Source organism: Diplotaxodon limnothrissa, linkage group LG11 (genome assembly GCF_057381915.1).
Source record: "Diplotaxodon limnothrissa isolate DT_005_m linkage group LG11, D_limnothrissa_male_GT1.1, whole genome shotgun sequence".
Lineage (NCBI taxonomy): Eukaryota > Metazoa > Chordata > Actinopteri > Cichliformes > Cichlidae > Diplotaxodon > Diplotaxodon limnothrissa.
Window position 1 is genome coordinate 1930785 of NC_140606.1, and position 12996 is coordinate 1943780.

At 46.6% G+C, this 12996-nt stretch overlaps 1 protein-coding gene across 1 annotated transcript in view; it reads right to left on the reverse strand.

Annotated features, from left to right (window-relative positions):
- adcy3a (adenylate cyclase 3a) overlaps positions 1 to 12541 on the reverse strand; it is a 63216-nt gene extending 50675 nt beyond the window's left edge. The window contains exons 1-2 of the mRNA XM_085366086.1: positions 12314 to 12541; positions 9642 to 10721 (exon numbers count right to left, since the gene is read on the reverse strand). Coding sequence (XP_085222212.1) covers positions 9642 to 10316 — 675 coding nt within the window. The 5' untranslated portion in view covers positions 10317 to 10721; positions 12314 to 12541. The remainder of the gene's footprint in view (positions 1 to 9641; positions 10722 to 12313) is intronic.
- Between the last annotated feature and the right edge of the window lie 455 nt (positions 12542 to 12996).

The following is a 12996-nucleotide window of genomic DNA, read 5'->3' on the forward strand; positions in this document are numbered from 1 at the left end:
TTCTCAGGATGCACCAAACTGTACATTTTGCCGTTCCTAACAGTGTGAGTTTTTTCTCTTTCCGCAGTTTAAGGATGGCTTGTTTCACCTGCACAGAGAGCTCCATTGACCACATGATGTCTGTTCACAGCAAAATCTTCCAAATGCAAGCACGACTCCTCAAATCAACTCCAGGTCTTTTATCTGCTTGATAATGACAGAACGAAGGAACTGCCCACACCACATCAGTTGTCCAATTACTTTTGGTCCCTTTAAAAAGAGGGCGGCACAAGGAGCTGAAACTCCTAAAACCTTCATCCAGTTTGAATGTGGATACTCTCAAATGAAAGCTGAGCATCTACAGATTATGTCCATGTCCATTATATACAATAACCATAATTGAAATCTGGTTTAGTAAATAGGTAGAAAAAAAAACTTTGGCCAGTGTCCAAATATATATGGACCTAACTGTGTATATATTTATATATAGTGCAACAACAACAAGAAAAACGCATATTTCATTTCACGTTTCCTCAGTAAGACCATAAGCAATTAACACAAATAATCCTAGAAGTTCATCATACTGCAAAGGCAAAAGGTTGCATTGTATGCTTTGAGGCGACTGTGTTGTGCTATATAAATAAAATTGAATTGAACTGAATTGAATTGCATATAGTATTGTAACGGTTGGTTAAATGTTATTTTATAGTGACATGTTGGTTATCTCTGCACACTGTTGTTATTTCTTTAAGATACATGTTTGGTCGTGCTGCAGGAAAAAGGGAGTTAATGTATGCACGAAGGGGAGGGGGGGGTCCTTGTTGTGTGACTGTGCGGGGCTGAAGTGAGGTGTTGTACGAGGGCACTCTCCCGGAGTTAACGGCCCGTTTGCCTGTGTTACCGAATAAACGGACAAACTGAGATCCAAACGTCTGGTTCTTGCAAACGTTACACTGGTGTCAGAAGTGAAGAGAGAAAAAAAACAAAAACAAAAAAACACCGAAAACGCCCGACACCCTGTTGCTGGCGACGCTGACCGTCACGAGACGCGAGGATGTTGCCAGGCAAGATTAAGAAGGAGACGGAGGAGAGGCAGGTTCGTCCGCACTCGCCTGCCCATAGATTGAGGGAAACGGCGACTTTTGCCATGTTCCAGTGATGATTGCGGGGGTGTCCTGTACGGCCCTTCTGGACACGGGGTCCAAGGCAACGCTGGTCCGACCCGATGTTGTCCCAGCCGGAGCTGCTGTGCAACCAACTAATGTGCGACTTAAGACTGTGACCGGTGATCTGGCCCCAATTAGAGGGAGGGGAGTGTTCCAGTTTAAGGTGGGGGACCTCGGCGTACCTTATGCTGCCTGGGTGGCTGACGTGCAGGACGCCTGCATCCTTGGGCTGGATTTTTTGCGAGCCATTGGTGGTGTACTGGACTTAGGCAAAGGCTTCCTCGTACTCCCTGATGGGAAGAAGGTGCAGCTTATTCCTCTCCGGTCTGCTCAGCATCTGCCGTGGCGTCCACCTCCACCTCCGAGACCCCTGCAGACCCGCCAGCAGAACAGCAAGCGGGGGAGGAGGAGAGGCTCTCAGCAGTGAGGAGCATCTGGTCAAAGAACTGTGAGGGGCTGACTCCACAGCAGCAAGAGAGTCTATGGCAGGTACTAAGAGAGTTTAGTGACATTTTTGCCCTGAAAGAAAGTGATGTTGGCTTGACACACTTGGTAGAGCACGTCATTGAGACCGGGGATGCCCAGCCTATTAAAGTGCGCCCCCGCCGCCTGCCCCTGGCTCATCAGGAGGCTGCTGACAGAGAGTTGTGTGAAATGAGAGTTGTGTGAAATGATAGCCCGTAGGCCTCTGCTGTGGTGATGGTGCCTAAGAAAAAAAGCCCAAGGATGCGTTTCTGTGTGGACTACAGACCACTCAACAAAGTGACGAAAAAGGACTCTTACCCCCTTCCCAGGATTGATGAGTCTCTCGATTTAGTAGCCGGATCCTCCTGGTTCTCCACCCTGGACCTGCGGAGTGGCTACTGGCAGGTGCCACTGTCCCCTGAATCCAGACCGAAGACAGCATTCTGCACTAACAGGGGACTATGGCAGTTCAAAGTCCTGAGCTTTGGTCTTTGCAACGCTCCTGCTACCTTCGAGAGGCTTATGGACAGTGTGCTGGCTGGCGTCCCACGGCAACGGTGTCTGGTTTACCTGGATGATCTTCTAGTGCACGGGGGCTCCTTTGATGCTGCCCTGGATGCCCTGAGACAAGTGTTGGGGAGGGTGGCGACTGCAGGCCTGAAGCTGCACCCCGACAAGTGCCACTTCATGAGGAGGGAGGTAGAGTTTCTGGGCCACAAGCTGGGTCATGACGGCATCAGCACTTTGGAGGAAAAAATTCACACCATTACTGAGTGGCCCACACCAGCAGACCAGAAACAGCTCAAAAGCTTCCTAGGACTGGCGTCTTATTACAGGAGGTTTGTGAAGGGCTTTTCCTCTATAGCTGCACCACTCTTCCGCCTGCTGCAGAAGGACCGTGACTTCATCTGGACCCAGGACTGTCAGCAGGCATTCAACACCCTCCGCAGATCGCTGACAGAGTCCCCAGTCCTCGCCCCCCCTGACCCCACCCTGCCTTTTGTCCTGGACACTGACGCAAGTAATGTGGGGCTGGGAGCTGTGTTGTCGCAGGTTGGGCCGGAAGGTGAGAAGGTGGTGGTGTACTTCAGCCGGGTCCTGAACAGGAGTGAGCGGCGCTACTGTGTCACACGACGTGAGCTGCTGGCCGTGGTGGCAGGGGCGAGACACTTTAAGTACTACCTGTGTGGCACATCATTTGTTATCAGAACTGATCATGCCGCCCTCCAGTGCCTGATGTCTTTCAGGGAGCCAGAGGGACAGGTGGCTCGCTGGCTGGCTGGAGCTCCAAGCCTTCAATTTCACTGTGGAGCACAGAGCAGGGACGCACGATTCTAACGCAGACGCCCTCTCTCGCCGCCCATGTGCTGCAGCTGGCTGCCGTTACTGTGAAAAGCGAGAGGAGATAGAGCGGGAACTCACAACAATAGACGGAGCAACACAGCTCGCCTGCAGGGCTCTTCTGGTGGTGGATGCAGCGGAGTGGAGGGCACGGCAGAAACAAGTCACTGACCTGCTGTCAGTCCTGCAGTGGCTGGAGAGGGAGGAGCAACCCCTTTGGGATGAGGTCACTGGGTTTTCCGTCTGTACCAGGGGGCTGTGGGCCAGGTTTGCAGCTCACAGGCTGAAGGAGGGAGTGTTGGAGTGTGCCTGGAAGGATCCTGCCACAGGGGAGGAGAGGTGGCAGGTTGTGGTGCCAAGGTCGCTGAGGTCAGCTGTGCTGGAAGCCTGCCATGGGAGCACTGGCTCCGGCCACTTTGGGATCTCCAAGACCCTCCGCCGCCTCCGCCAGGGCTACTACTGGGGTCAGCAGCGGAGGGATGTGGAGGACTTTTGCCGCAGCTGTGATGCATGTTCCTCGCACAAAGGGCCACAGGACCAGTCCCGGGCTCAGCTTCAGCAGCAACCAGCAGGAGCTCCAATGGAGCGAGTAGCTGTGGACGTCATGGGCCCATTTCCTCGTACAGACAGAGGAAACCGCTTTGTCCTTGTGGCCATGGACTATTTTACCAAGTGGCTGGAAGCATATGCCATCCCAGATCAGGAGGCTGAGACTGTCGCTGATGTATTAGTGGAGGGGATGTTCAGCCGCTTTGGAACAGCAGAGACCCTCCACAGTGACCAGGGGCGTAACTTTGAGTCCAAGGTATTTGCTGCCATGTGTGAACGCCTTGGGATTAAGAAGACTCGCACCACCCCACTTCACCCCCAAAGCGATGGACTGGTGGAAAGGTTTAACAGGACGCTGGCCCAGCAGCTAGCCATCCTTACCTCAGAACACCAACGGGACTGGGACTACCATCTTCCCCTTATCCTCATGGCCTACAGGTCGGCAGTGCAAGACTCCACCCAATGTACGCCTGCCCTGCTCATGTTAGGGAGAGAGCTGAGAACTCCTGCAGAGTTGGCTTTTGGGAAGCCCCCGGACGCGCCAGAGGCACCACCAGGCCGGGACTATGCAAGGAAGCTGCAGGACCGGCTGGATTCTGCACATTCCTACGCCCGGGAGCAGCTGGCGAAGGCAAGCCTGCGCCAAAAGAGGAATTATGACATCACCACTAAGGGGAGGCACTTCCGTGCTGGGGAGCTGGTGTGGGTCTACAGCACAAAGAGAAAGAAAGGACGGTGTCCTAAACTGGATTGCAGCTGGGTGGGGTCCTGGAGCAAGTGGGGGAAGTTGTTTACAGAGTGCAGTTGCCTCCTAGAGGGAGGAAAGTGACCGGATGGCCCCCTATGGAGAGGGCAGTCCCTCCCCTCCTTCCCTGAGGGACGTGTACAGAGCTCCCATGACCCTGCACAGAGGGACCCCCGGCCGGAGCTGCGTTCCCCTCCCTCGGACTCTTCACCTCAAAGCCCCGAAGCTCCGTGTACACCCCAGGGGCTCAGGAGGTCAAGGAGGGAACGTAGGCTACCACCCCGCCTCAGAGACTGTGTTGTTCCCTCGGGGATGAGGAACTTATTGCTGGGGGGGCAGTGTAACGATGGTTAAATGTTATTTTACAGTGACATGTTGGTTATCTCTGCACACTGTTGTTACTTCTTTAAGATACATGTTTGGTCGTGCTGCAGGAAAAAGGGAGTTAATGTGTGCAGGAAGGGGAGGGGGGTCCTTGTTGTTGTGTGACTGTGCGGGGCTGAAGTGAGGTGTTGTACGAGGGCACTCTCCTGGAGTTAACGGCCCGTTTGCCTGTGTTACCGAATAAACGGACAAACTGAGATCCAAACGTCTGGTTCTTGCGAACGTTACAGTATATAATAGGGATGGACCGAGCCGATATTACGTATCGGTCCGATACTGACCTAAATTACTGGATTTAGGTCACCTGCAACATGGCGCAACTCAGCTCATAACCTTAGCACGTCGGAGCAGTACGCATCACGTGAGAGCGGCTGTGGCGTGCAAGACCTGTCGGCGCTCTGGTTGAGCATTTGGAGCCTCGCTACCAAACCAGCATTTCATCTCTTAAGAAGTTATCGCAGAGAGAAGTAAAGCAAGTGTGTAAGTTCATCTCTGAATGTTAGTAAAGCATTCCAGCCTTAAGCTTAACAACCGATATATGGAGCGACTGCCTCTTCTTGCTGCTACTTCAATCATGAAACTGATCAATGATCAGCTGATCGTCTTTTCTGTCGCGAGTCCGTCTCTCTCGTTTGTTTTTGTCTCACTTTGCACCAGAAAGAGGAAACCAGCGGCTGAACAACAGCAGCACGTTTAAGCTTGATCAGCTGTTGTTAGAATTTATTTAATATTACTTTCTACACCAGGATCCTTTCTATGCAGCTGACGGCTGTAACTGTGCAGGGGCGGATCTAGCAAAGTTTAGCCAGGGGGGCCGATAGGGCATGAACAGGGAAAAGGGGGCACAAAGACATACTTTTCTTTCTTACTCTCATTTAAAATGTCTAGCTTTTAATAAATAATTATCTGAATCTTACACCAAAGTTTTAATCTGATGTAAAATGTATAGAAGTCCATTACTGTATATTATTTAGACTGTTAAGTCTAATATACCCTGGTAAGCTATAGTACTTTTTCCTTTGGGAAGGCACCATCTGTGCAGTCTGCAGTTCTGTTGAAGAAAGATGTTGAATCTATTTAATTATTGTAGAAAAGTTCTTGATTTCTGTGCATTTTGTTTTTTGTCTGCTCGTTCACACTACAAATAAAATGCGACAGCAAACGCGCTCTAGTGTGAACGCTTGAAGCGGCCGCATGCACAAAAAAAAGACATCACACACAACACGCTCTGTTTAGACCCAGACTACCCATTTGGAAAAGATATATATATAAATCTTATAAAGTTTGTATCTGTCTTGTGTGAAACTTATATGCTTTTCATATAAGTGTGAAAACAGATATAAGATCCCTTGAAAAATTATATAATGAAACTTATATGTTTTGGATACTTACTAAAACAATGTATGAAAGTAATGCGAAAGTGGCCACTTTCATGAGTAAATTATATAAGTTTTTACTATTTCTTTTCCGTATGGGTAGGGCTGTGCAATATGTTCAAAACCTCATATCCCGATATAAGACATCTATCGCCCGATAACGATATAAATCACAGAAATGTAACATTTTCTGTAAACTCTGTGAATCTCGGGCAGCTCGACTTGCGTGAAGTGTTTCCAGCTGCGCGTCGTGTAGCTGAGTCGAGTGTTGTAACCGATGCATGAAACGATACATTTTTAGACATAAGTTGTAACGGCGCCGTTTCTTTGTGAGTATTTATTACACGGCGTGCTGCGGGGAAAAGCCTGTTCTAACGTTTGAGTCTAAGCTTTATTTTTTAGCACCTGGCGGCTCTTTTTTAATTCTCATCCATAAATAATCTGCATCTTTCACGTGATTCAGTTTATTTTGAAAAGTCTCAACAGGATCTTGAGCTTTATTGTGAAAGGTTTATGTAGAACATAAACAAGCGGACACGCGATGGTGTTACCGTCGTTGTTGCTAACCACAACACATAAAAAACAGGCGCTTGTCCGTCCGTGGTGTGGTTTTATTAAATATAAGAGAAAGAGAGAACTTTAAGAAATTAATAATAACTACAGTGACATCAGAACCATGAACAAATATTGCCGTAAACAGTTTATTTTGTGACACCACGAAACAAACGACAGCGTAAAATGAAACGACAGACGTTTTTATATCGTCATCCGATATATATGGTTATATTGAACAGCCCTAACCCAGACCAAACAGTATTGTTTGACTGATGGCCTTAATATAAAGACTTCAGACTTTATGTTTCCCAATTTTGCTTTAAGTTATTTTGTTATTTACATAATAATGTAAATAACCTAATAATGATCCTTGTTGCTGTTTTAGAGGAGCGCTGCTTCAAAGGATAGTTTCTGTCAGAATCTGCAGATTATACAGGACAAATAAAATGTTCACGTTTCTCCAACGTTGTCGTCCCAACAGTTTCACTGACATCTACACTGGATGGCCAGGAAGCGTTCACGATGTCTTCTCCGGCGCTGATAATTGGCGTCTGTCTTGTGTCAGTGACGTAAAAGACGGATTCAATGCGACCTGACCATCAAACAGCAGTCGCTTTCTAAAACATCAGATATGTATCGCATTCAGCACCACATATGAAAGTGACCCAGATCAGATTTGATGCGCTTTCACCTGCAGTGTGAACGTAGCCTTAGAGTTCCTTGAGTTTGTCAGTTAGCCGTTTCTGCAAATCCTCCAGACTCTTTTCATTTTCTGTTGCAGGTCTTTGAAGCCTGTTGGACTTCAGATGAAGCACAATCTTCCTTCCGACTCAGCAAAAAAGAAAAATAGCAGACGGGTTATTTAAAAAAAATAATAAATCCCAATACAACTATCAGTGATATGCTTAACTTTGTTTCTGTCTTTGTTATTGCTGAAGTCCTAAATGATCACAGACTGCATTGGGATTCTCAGCTCTATTTAACCCCTCAAAGTGTTCCCAAAGGAACCAAGTTAACACTTTAAAAAGCTGCAAATTGTAAGACATACAAATATAGACAGTGTTCTTCTATTTGGGTGGTGACAACTTTGCTGCTATATAGCCTTTATTCAGAAAGCCCTGGTTATATTGGGCTAATGTTTAAAGCTTTCAGTTGAGGGAACTAATTACAGTCACTGTTACTGCTAAGTAATGTTAGCTAGGTTAACGCATATTCCATAAATTATCACTAGTACTGCTTTACTGCATCACACTCACAATTTATCCTGTGAATTTGCTAACTAGCGAAAATAAACAAATTAGCATTACTGTGTAATGTGCACGTACCTTTCATGTGACTCGAGAACGCAGACTCCCCCACTGTGAAAATCCTTTTTGCAGACTTTGCATGTGGCTACGCATGGATTTGGTCCTCGTCTTATCCATAATTCGTATTTGTCGTTTTCCAGCCAACACTCATTAAAACAGACTGACTGACGCAGAGGTGCAAAGCACGCCCCAGTGGAGAAATGTTTCTTTTAGCCTTTTTGACTCATTTTCTTTCTCCATCTGATCAGCAAACTATGCAATCAAATACTCATATGTTGTGAATGAAATACAGTTTTAAGCACCACATCCAAAATTCAAGCACTTTTGAAACCCTGAAAAGACAATATTAAAATCCAAGAAAGGATTTCAAGCACCTACACAAACCCTGCTTGCTGAAGTTTTTATAAAGTGTGTAAACTGGAAGGTAAGCCTCAGCTTTAGTTCGATTTTACAAGCTTTGAGCGTTGAAAAGTTAAAGCACATCACTGCACAGCATTGGTTTCAGCTGTAGCTCAATAAAAAGGTGGCGTTTTCAGCAGGGTGATAACTTTTTTGGTTCACAGCCATCTTCTGCTTATCCTTTGCATGGTTGTGGGGGGATTGAGCCTAGAGGCAGGATACACCCTGGACAGGTCACCAGGCTGATGCAAAGCTAACACTGAGAGACACACTGTAACGCACTAACTGCATGTCTTTGGGCTGTGGAAGGAAGCTGGAGAGAAACCATGCAAACAGCCACCGGCCATTTTTTGTTCCTGAAATAATTCTTGTATCGTGTGCAAGCAGAAATTATTTCGGTTTTCTATAGAAATAATGAAAATAGTATGTTCAGAAATGTCGCGTTGCAAATTCTCTGCTCTGCTAAAAAAAAAAAGCACTAGGGGAAAAAACCCTTTTGTCCTCATTAAAGACAAAGTCAAATGGGACATAAGAGGCAAATATAACACTAATAGGTGAGTTTTATACAAATATGTGTTTAAAACAAAAACAGCACCTCCAGTTCTGCCAGTGGAGAAAATTTTCATGGAAGAATTTTATTAGCTTTTCCATTAAACGACAGATTTGGATCTAATAATACAACAGATGCAACTATCACAAACGTTATTGGTCAGACGTAGTGGCACAAATGAAAGTCACACTAGGTTTTGAGATTGACTGTAGTTCTGATACTGTATATTTAGGTAATACACTAACTGGTTTGCACGTTTAGGACAAATATCTTCTCAAAGTGTTAATAACTGCTGAGAAAAAGACAAACAGCTGGACAAAGTGGCCCTTTTAAAAGAAGCATATGAAGTGGAATACTTTATATTGATAGATATAAAAAGTATTGATTACAGTGGCTGTTATATGTGAATGGCAGATTTAGATACTGACAAGTTGAAATAATAATTTTACCATAAAGGTGAAACTTTTCCTGTTCCTAATGCAGTTTCATGACTCTGGTTTCATCTGGACACTCGTCCATACTTTCAGGGCAGACCCGTGGCACTAATGTTAATAATAACTTGTCATGTAGTCAACTACTGCTTCTCTTAAAACACAATATATGAAAATAAACGTTATTTAAAAAGGAAACCAACAAAGAGGACTCTGCGGGTTGTTCTGTCAACTGTGTAATCTGCGTACAGTTACCAGACCTATCCAGTATTAGTTAGTATCCCTGTGAAACGGAGATATTTGGCTTTGGGGAGCTTTACTGCCTTACATCTGGCTACATGCCATTAGACACAGGAAATTCAATGCGTTAACAAACAGACAACTCAACTCTCACCTGTCTGCCGAGTGCTGCGCCGTGTATGTCATCCTGCTGCTGCTGGGCAATGGTGACACCCAGAACCAGGGTGTGGACCCCACAGGACACAGTGGTGATGAGCACAATGGGAGTCAGTCTCAAAGGCAGAGTCAGAAAAACCGAAAAACTGAAGAAAGCCTGCCAGCCTACAGTGTCGCTGGCCTGGTGGAAGCGAGCATAATTCAACCCCAGGTAGCAGAATATCTGAGCGGCTATGAGCACCCACAGGGCATAGGGCAACACCCGCCGGGAGATGCGGTCTGGCAGCAGCCCAAAGCGGCACAGCAGATAGAGAATGATATCTGCTGCCAGTCCCACTGATGCCACTAAAACAGAAGCCAGCTTATCAGCGGTGTAGACCACAGCACACATGAGGATGATGTAGCTGTCGAACAGCGCGGCAAACACAACGAGCACCAGCAGCGTTTCGTGTCTCTGCCGTCTAAAGTAGGTCTGGTAAAGATTCTCCAAGGACTCGGGCGCAAAGGTCAGGCGCATGAAACGCGGCAGACAGAGGCAGCATCCCGAGGTCCGCACCGTGACCTCGTGTGTTCGCCCCACTGCCTGCCCGGGGTCAGAGGGCAACGTCACAGAGCAGTCTGCTGAATACTCAGCAGAATACTCGGGCTCAGAAAAGGCTCGGTTCCGAGGCATGGTTTACATTCAGCTGCAGCTCCCAGTCTTCTTTCAAAAACAATGGAAGCATAAATCAAACACCGACCGAAGTCTCAGGTTCACATCCTGTGAGGGAAGCCCACACGTGTGGACAGCAGACTGTCAGGACACTGGAGAGACGTCCTCTCTGCATCCACAGTCACTCCATCCAGTGAGGTCACTTGACGTGCTTAGCCTTCTCTCATAGGTCCAATCTGAGCACGCCTACTCTTCATCATCGTGATGTCCACCTCTGGTTTTTCAGCTTTGCAAATGGGACCGTTTCACCTGAGCCCGGTCGTCTCCGTAGGCCACATATCAAAGTTGGACGTATTAACATTTACTCCGCTGATTTTCTTTGTGTCACTGCCTTCATTCCTCCGCTTTCCATAAATCTCACATGACCTGAATAAAGAAACACAAAGTCACCAGAGAGCAACAGGTAGAAGTGTCACGCTAACTTTTTTAACTGCTCTTTTTCCCGGGTGGAATCATTACACAGCAGACATCTTTAATGGCTTTAAATGACAAGAATCGCAGGGGGAACATTTGAACTTATTTTGGATTTTCTCTCACGCAGTCACATACACATACACGCCGCTAATATTTGGTTAAATGTCCCTTAGCAAGTTGCACCTTGACTACATGCTTTCGACAGCCATGAACAACCTTCTGGGTGGATATTTGACCACTTTTCTTCTCTGCTGAACTGATAGAATTCATTTCAGTTAGGCTTTTAAGTATAGTCCACGGCGCTTCTCAAATGTCTTGTACAGCAGTTCCAGGCCTTCTCAAATTCACTCACTTTCCAGTCCTTGTCCCTAAACTTTTTCAAAGTACGGCTTTTTGTTTGCTAATCTGCTTATCTTAACACTGAACTACGAGGCACTTAGCTTAAGGGATGAACAGCCAACTATTTTAACCTGCAAACTTAATCCATGCACTTTGCTGCACCAGATGCGTTTACATATCTGGTGTAGCAAAATATGTAAACAATATTTTAGTTGAATCTATGAACAAAGGCAAAGATGGATACCAGTTCAGCTCACGGGTGACCGCGTCACTAAAGGCTATAGGTCTGAGTGTGACCCACAAAAGTGATTACTAAAGCACTATTAACTGCAAAATAATGAGCTGTGTGCCCTAAAACATGCAGGGGAAACAAAAGAAGAAGAAGTGGTTACACAGCAAATGAACAGCATGTGAAAGTCAAAGCCAAAAGTTTATCCACGGAGGCAGACGTCCGCAGCCGTGTGACGGTGCAGGTTGGGTGTTTGGGGCTGCTGCTCAGTCAGGAGCCGTGGGGATCTCCGCACAATGGATACGAATGTAGAAAAGTAGTGTCAGAGTTTGATCCAGCACACAGTACCAAAAGGCTTTTGGACAGTGCCTTTATTTTTTCGGCATGGCAACGATCCCGAACACATTACAAATGCACAACATAAAACTGTGCGTCAGAGACGATCCTCCAACCTCAGACTTTAATATCATGAAGCAGTGTGTGAGTACGAAGAGGAACTTTGGGATGTCCTTCTAGGAGCCCGGAGAACTATTTCTGAAGACTGCGAGCACATTTTAAAAGCTTGTTGATGACAGCTCACCTGTGCTGACGAATAAAGGCAGTCATACAAAATCTACGAAGCTCTGTTTGCTCTCTGGACTGCGTGTTTACACGTCTCAATAAATCCCTTTGTAACAAACTAACCGATGCACAGCGACAGATGGATGATTGTTCCCTGGGCTCGCACCTCTGTTAAAGGCAGGCGCTGTGAAACGGCCACATTTTGGCGTTAGGGTCTCTCCACGCTAGAGCGAGGCTCTCCGCTGTGGGCCTACCTTGTTACATGTTGCGCTCCCACAGGTACACATGTCGTAAAACCACACTAAAAACAAACAAAAGCCAGTGGGCTTGTGTTGCCTGAGGACATTTCCACGTCCACGGTACTCGCAGTGACAAAAGGGGTTCTCGGGTGGCACACGGTAGCTGTCCAACAAACCTTTCTCTGTGGCTGCGTTAGCATCTGTGTCTTTCGAACGGAAACTTATCTGGACGTGATTTCCACTTCGGCTCTTCGCTGTGTGCTTCGTGTTCACCTGCTTCACTGCAAGCTCTCCGTGGAGCCGATGCACCGCTTACCGTGAAAGCATCCGTCTCCTGTGGGTGCTAACGTTATTCCCCTCACACAGATATCAGCTGCCGGAGCCCCGCACGAGACCGGATTCACGTGAAGATGGAAACAATCACTGAATCTAACGAGTCACAGAAAGTAGCCGCGGCCGGTGGCTCCGCCCCCTCCCCCACTGTTCTTAACATGAATTATTATTAATGTTATTTTTATTATTTATTTCATTATTATTATTATTTTACCTCGGATGTTTTCCGCAGAAGACACGGAACAGCTTTATCACGAGCGCAACCAACGAGGCTTCTGGTGGCTTACAAAATAAAATCACTGCTCGCGAACGTTGACGCAGGAAAGAGCAGAAGTATGATTGAAAGCTATGTGAATAATGCTCTACAGGCCACACAGCAACCCTAAAAACAAGCACCGTTTGTGTAAAATATTAACGATAATAATAATAGAACTTGCTATACAGTAAAATAAATGATCTTGTTACACTCTGAGCTTTGTCTTACCTGGAAGCCTTTTTCTCGGCTCCTCAATTTTTTTTCTATCCA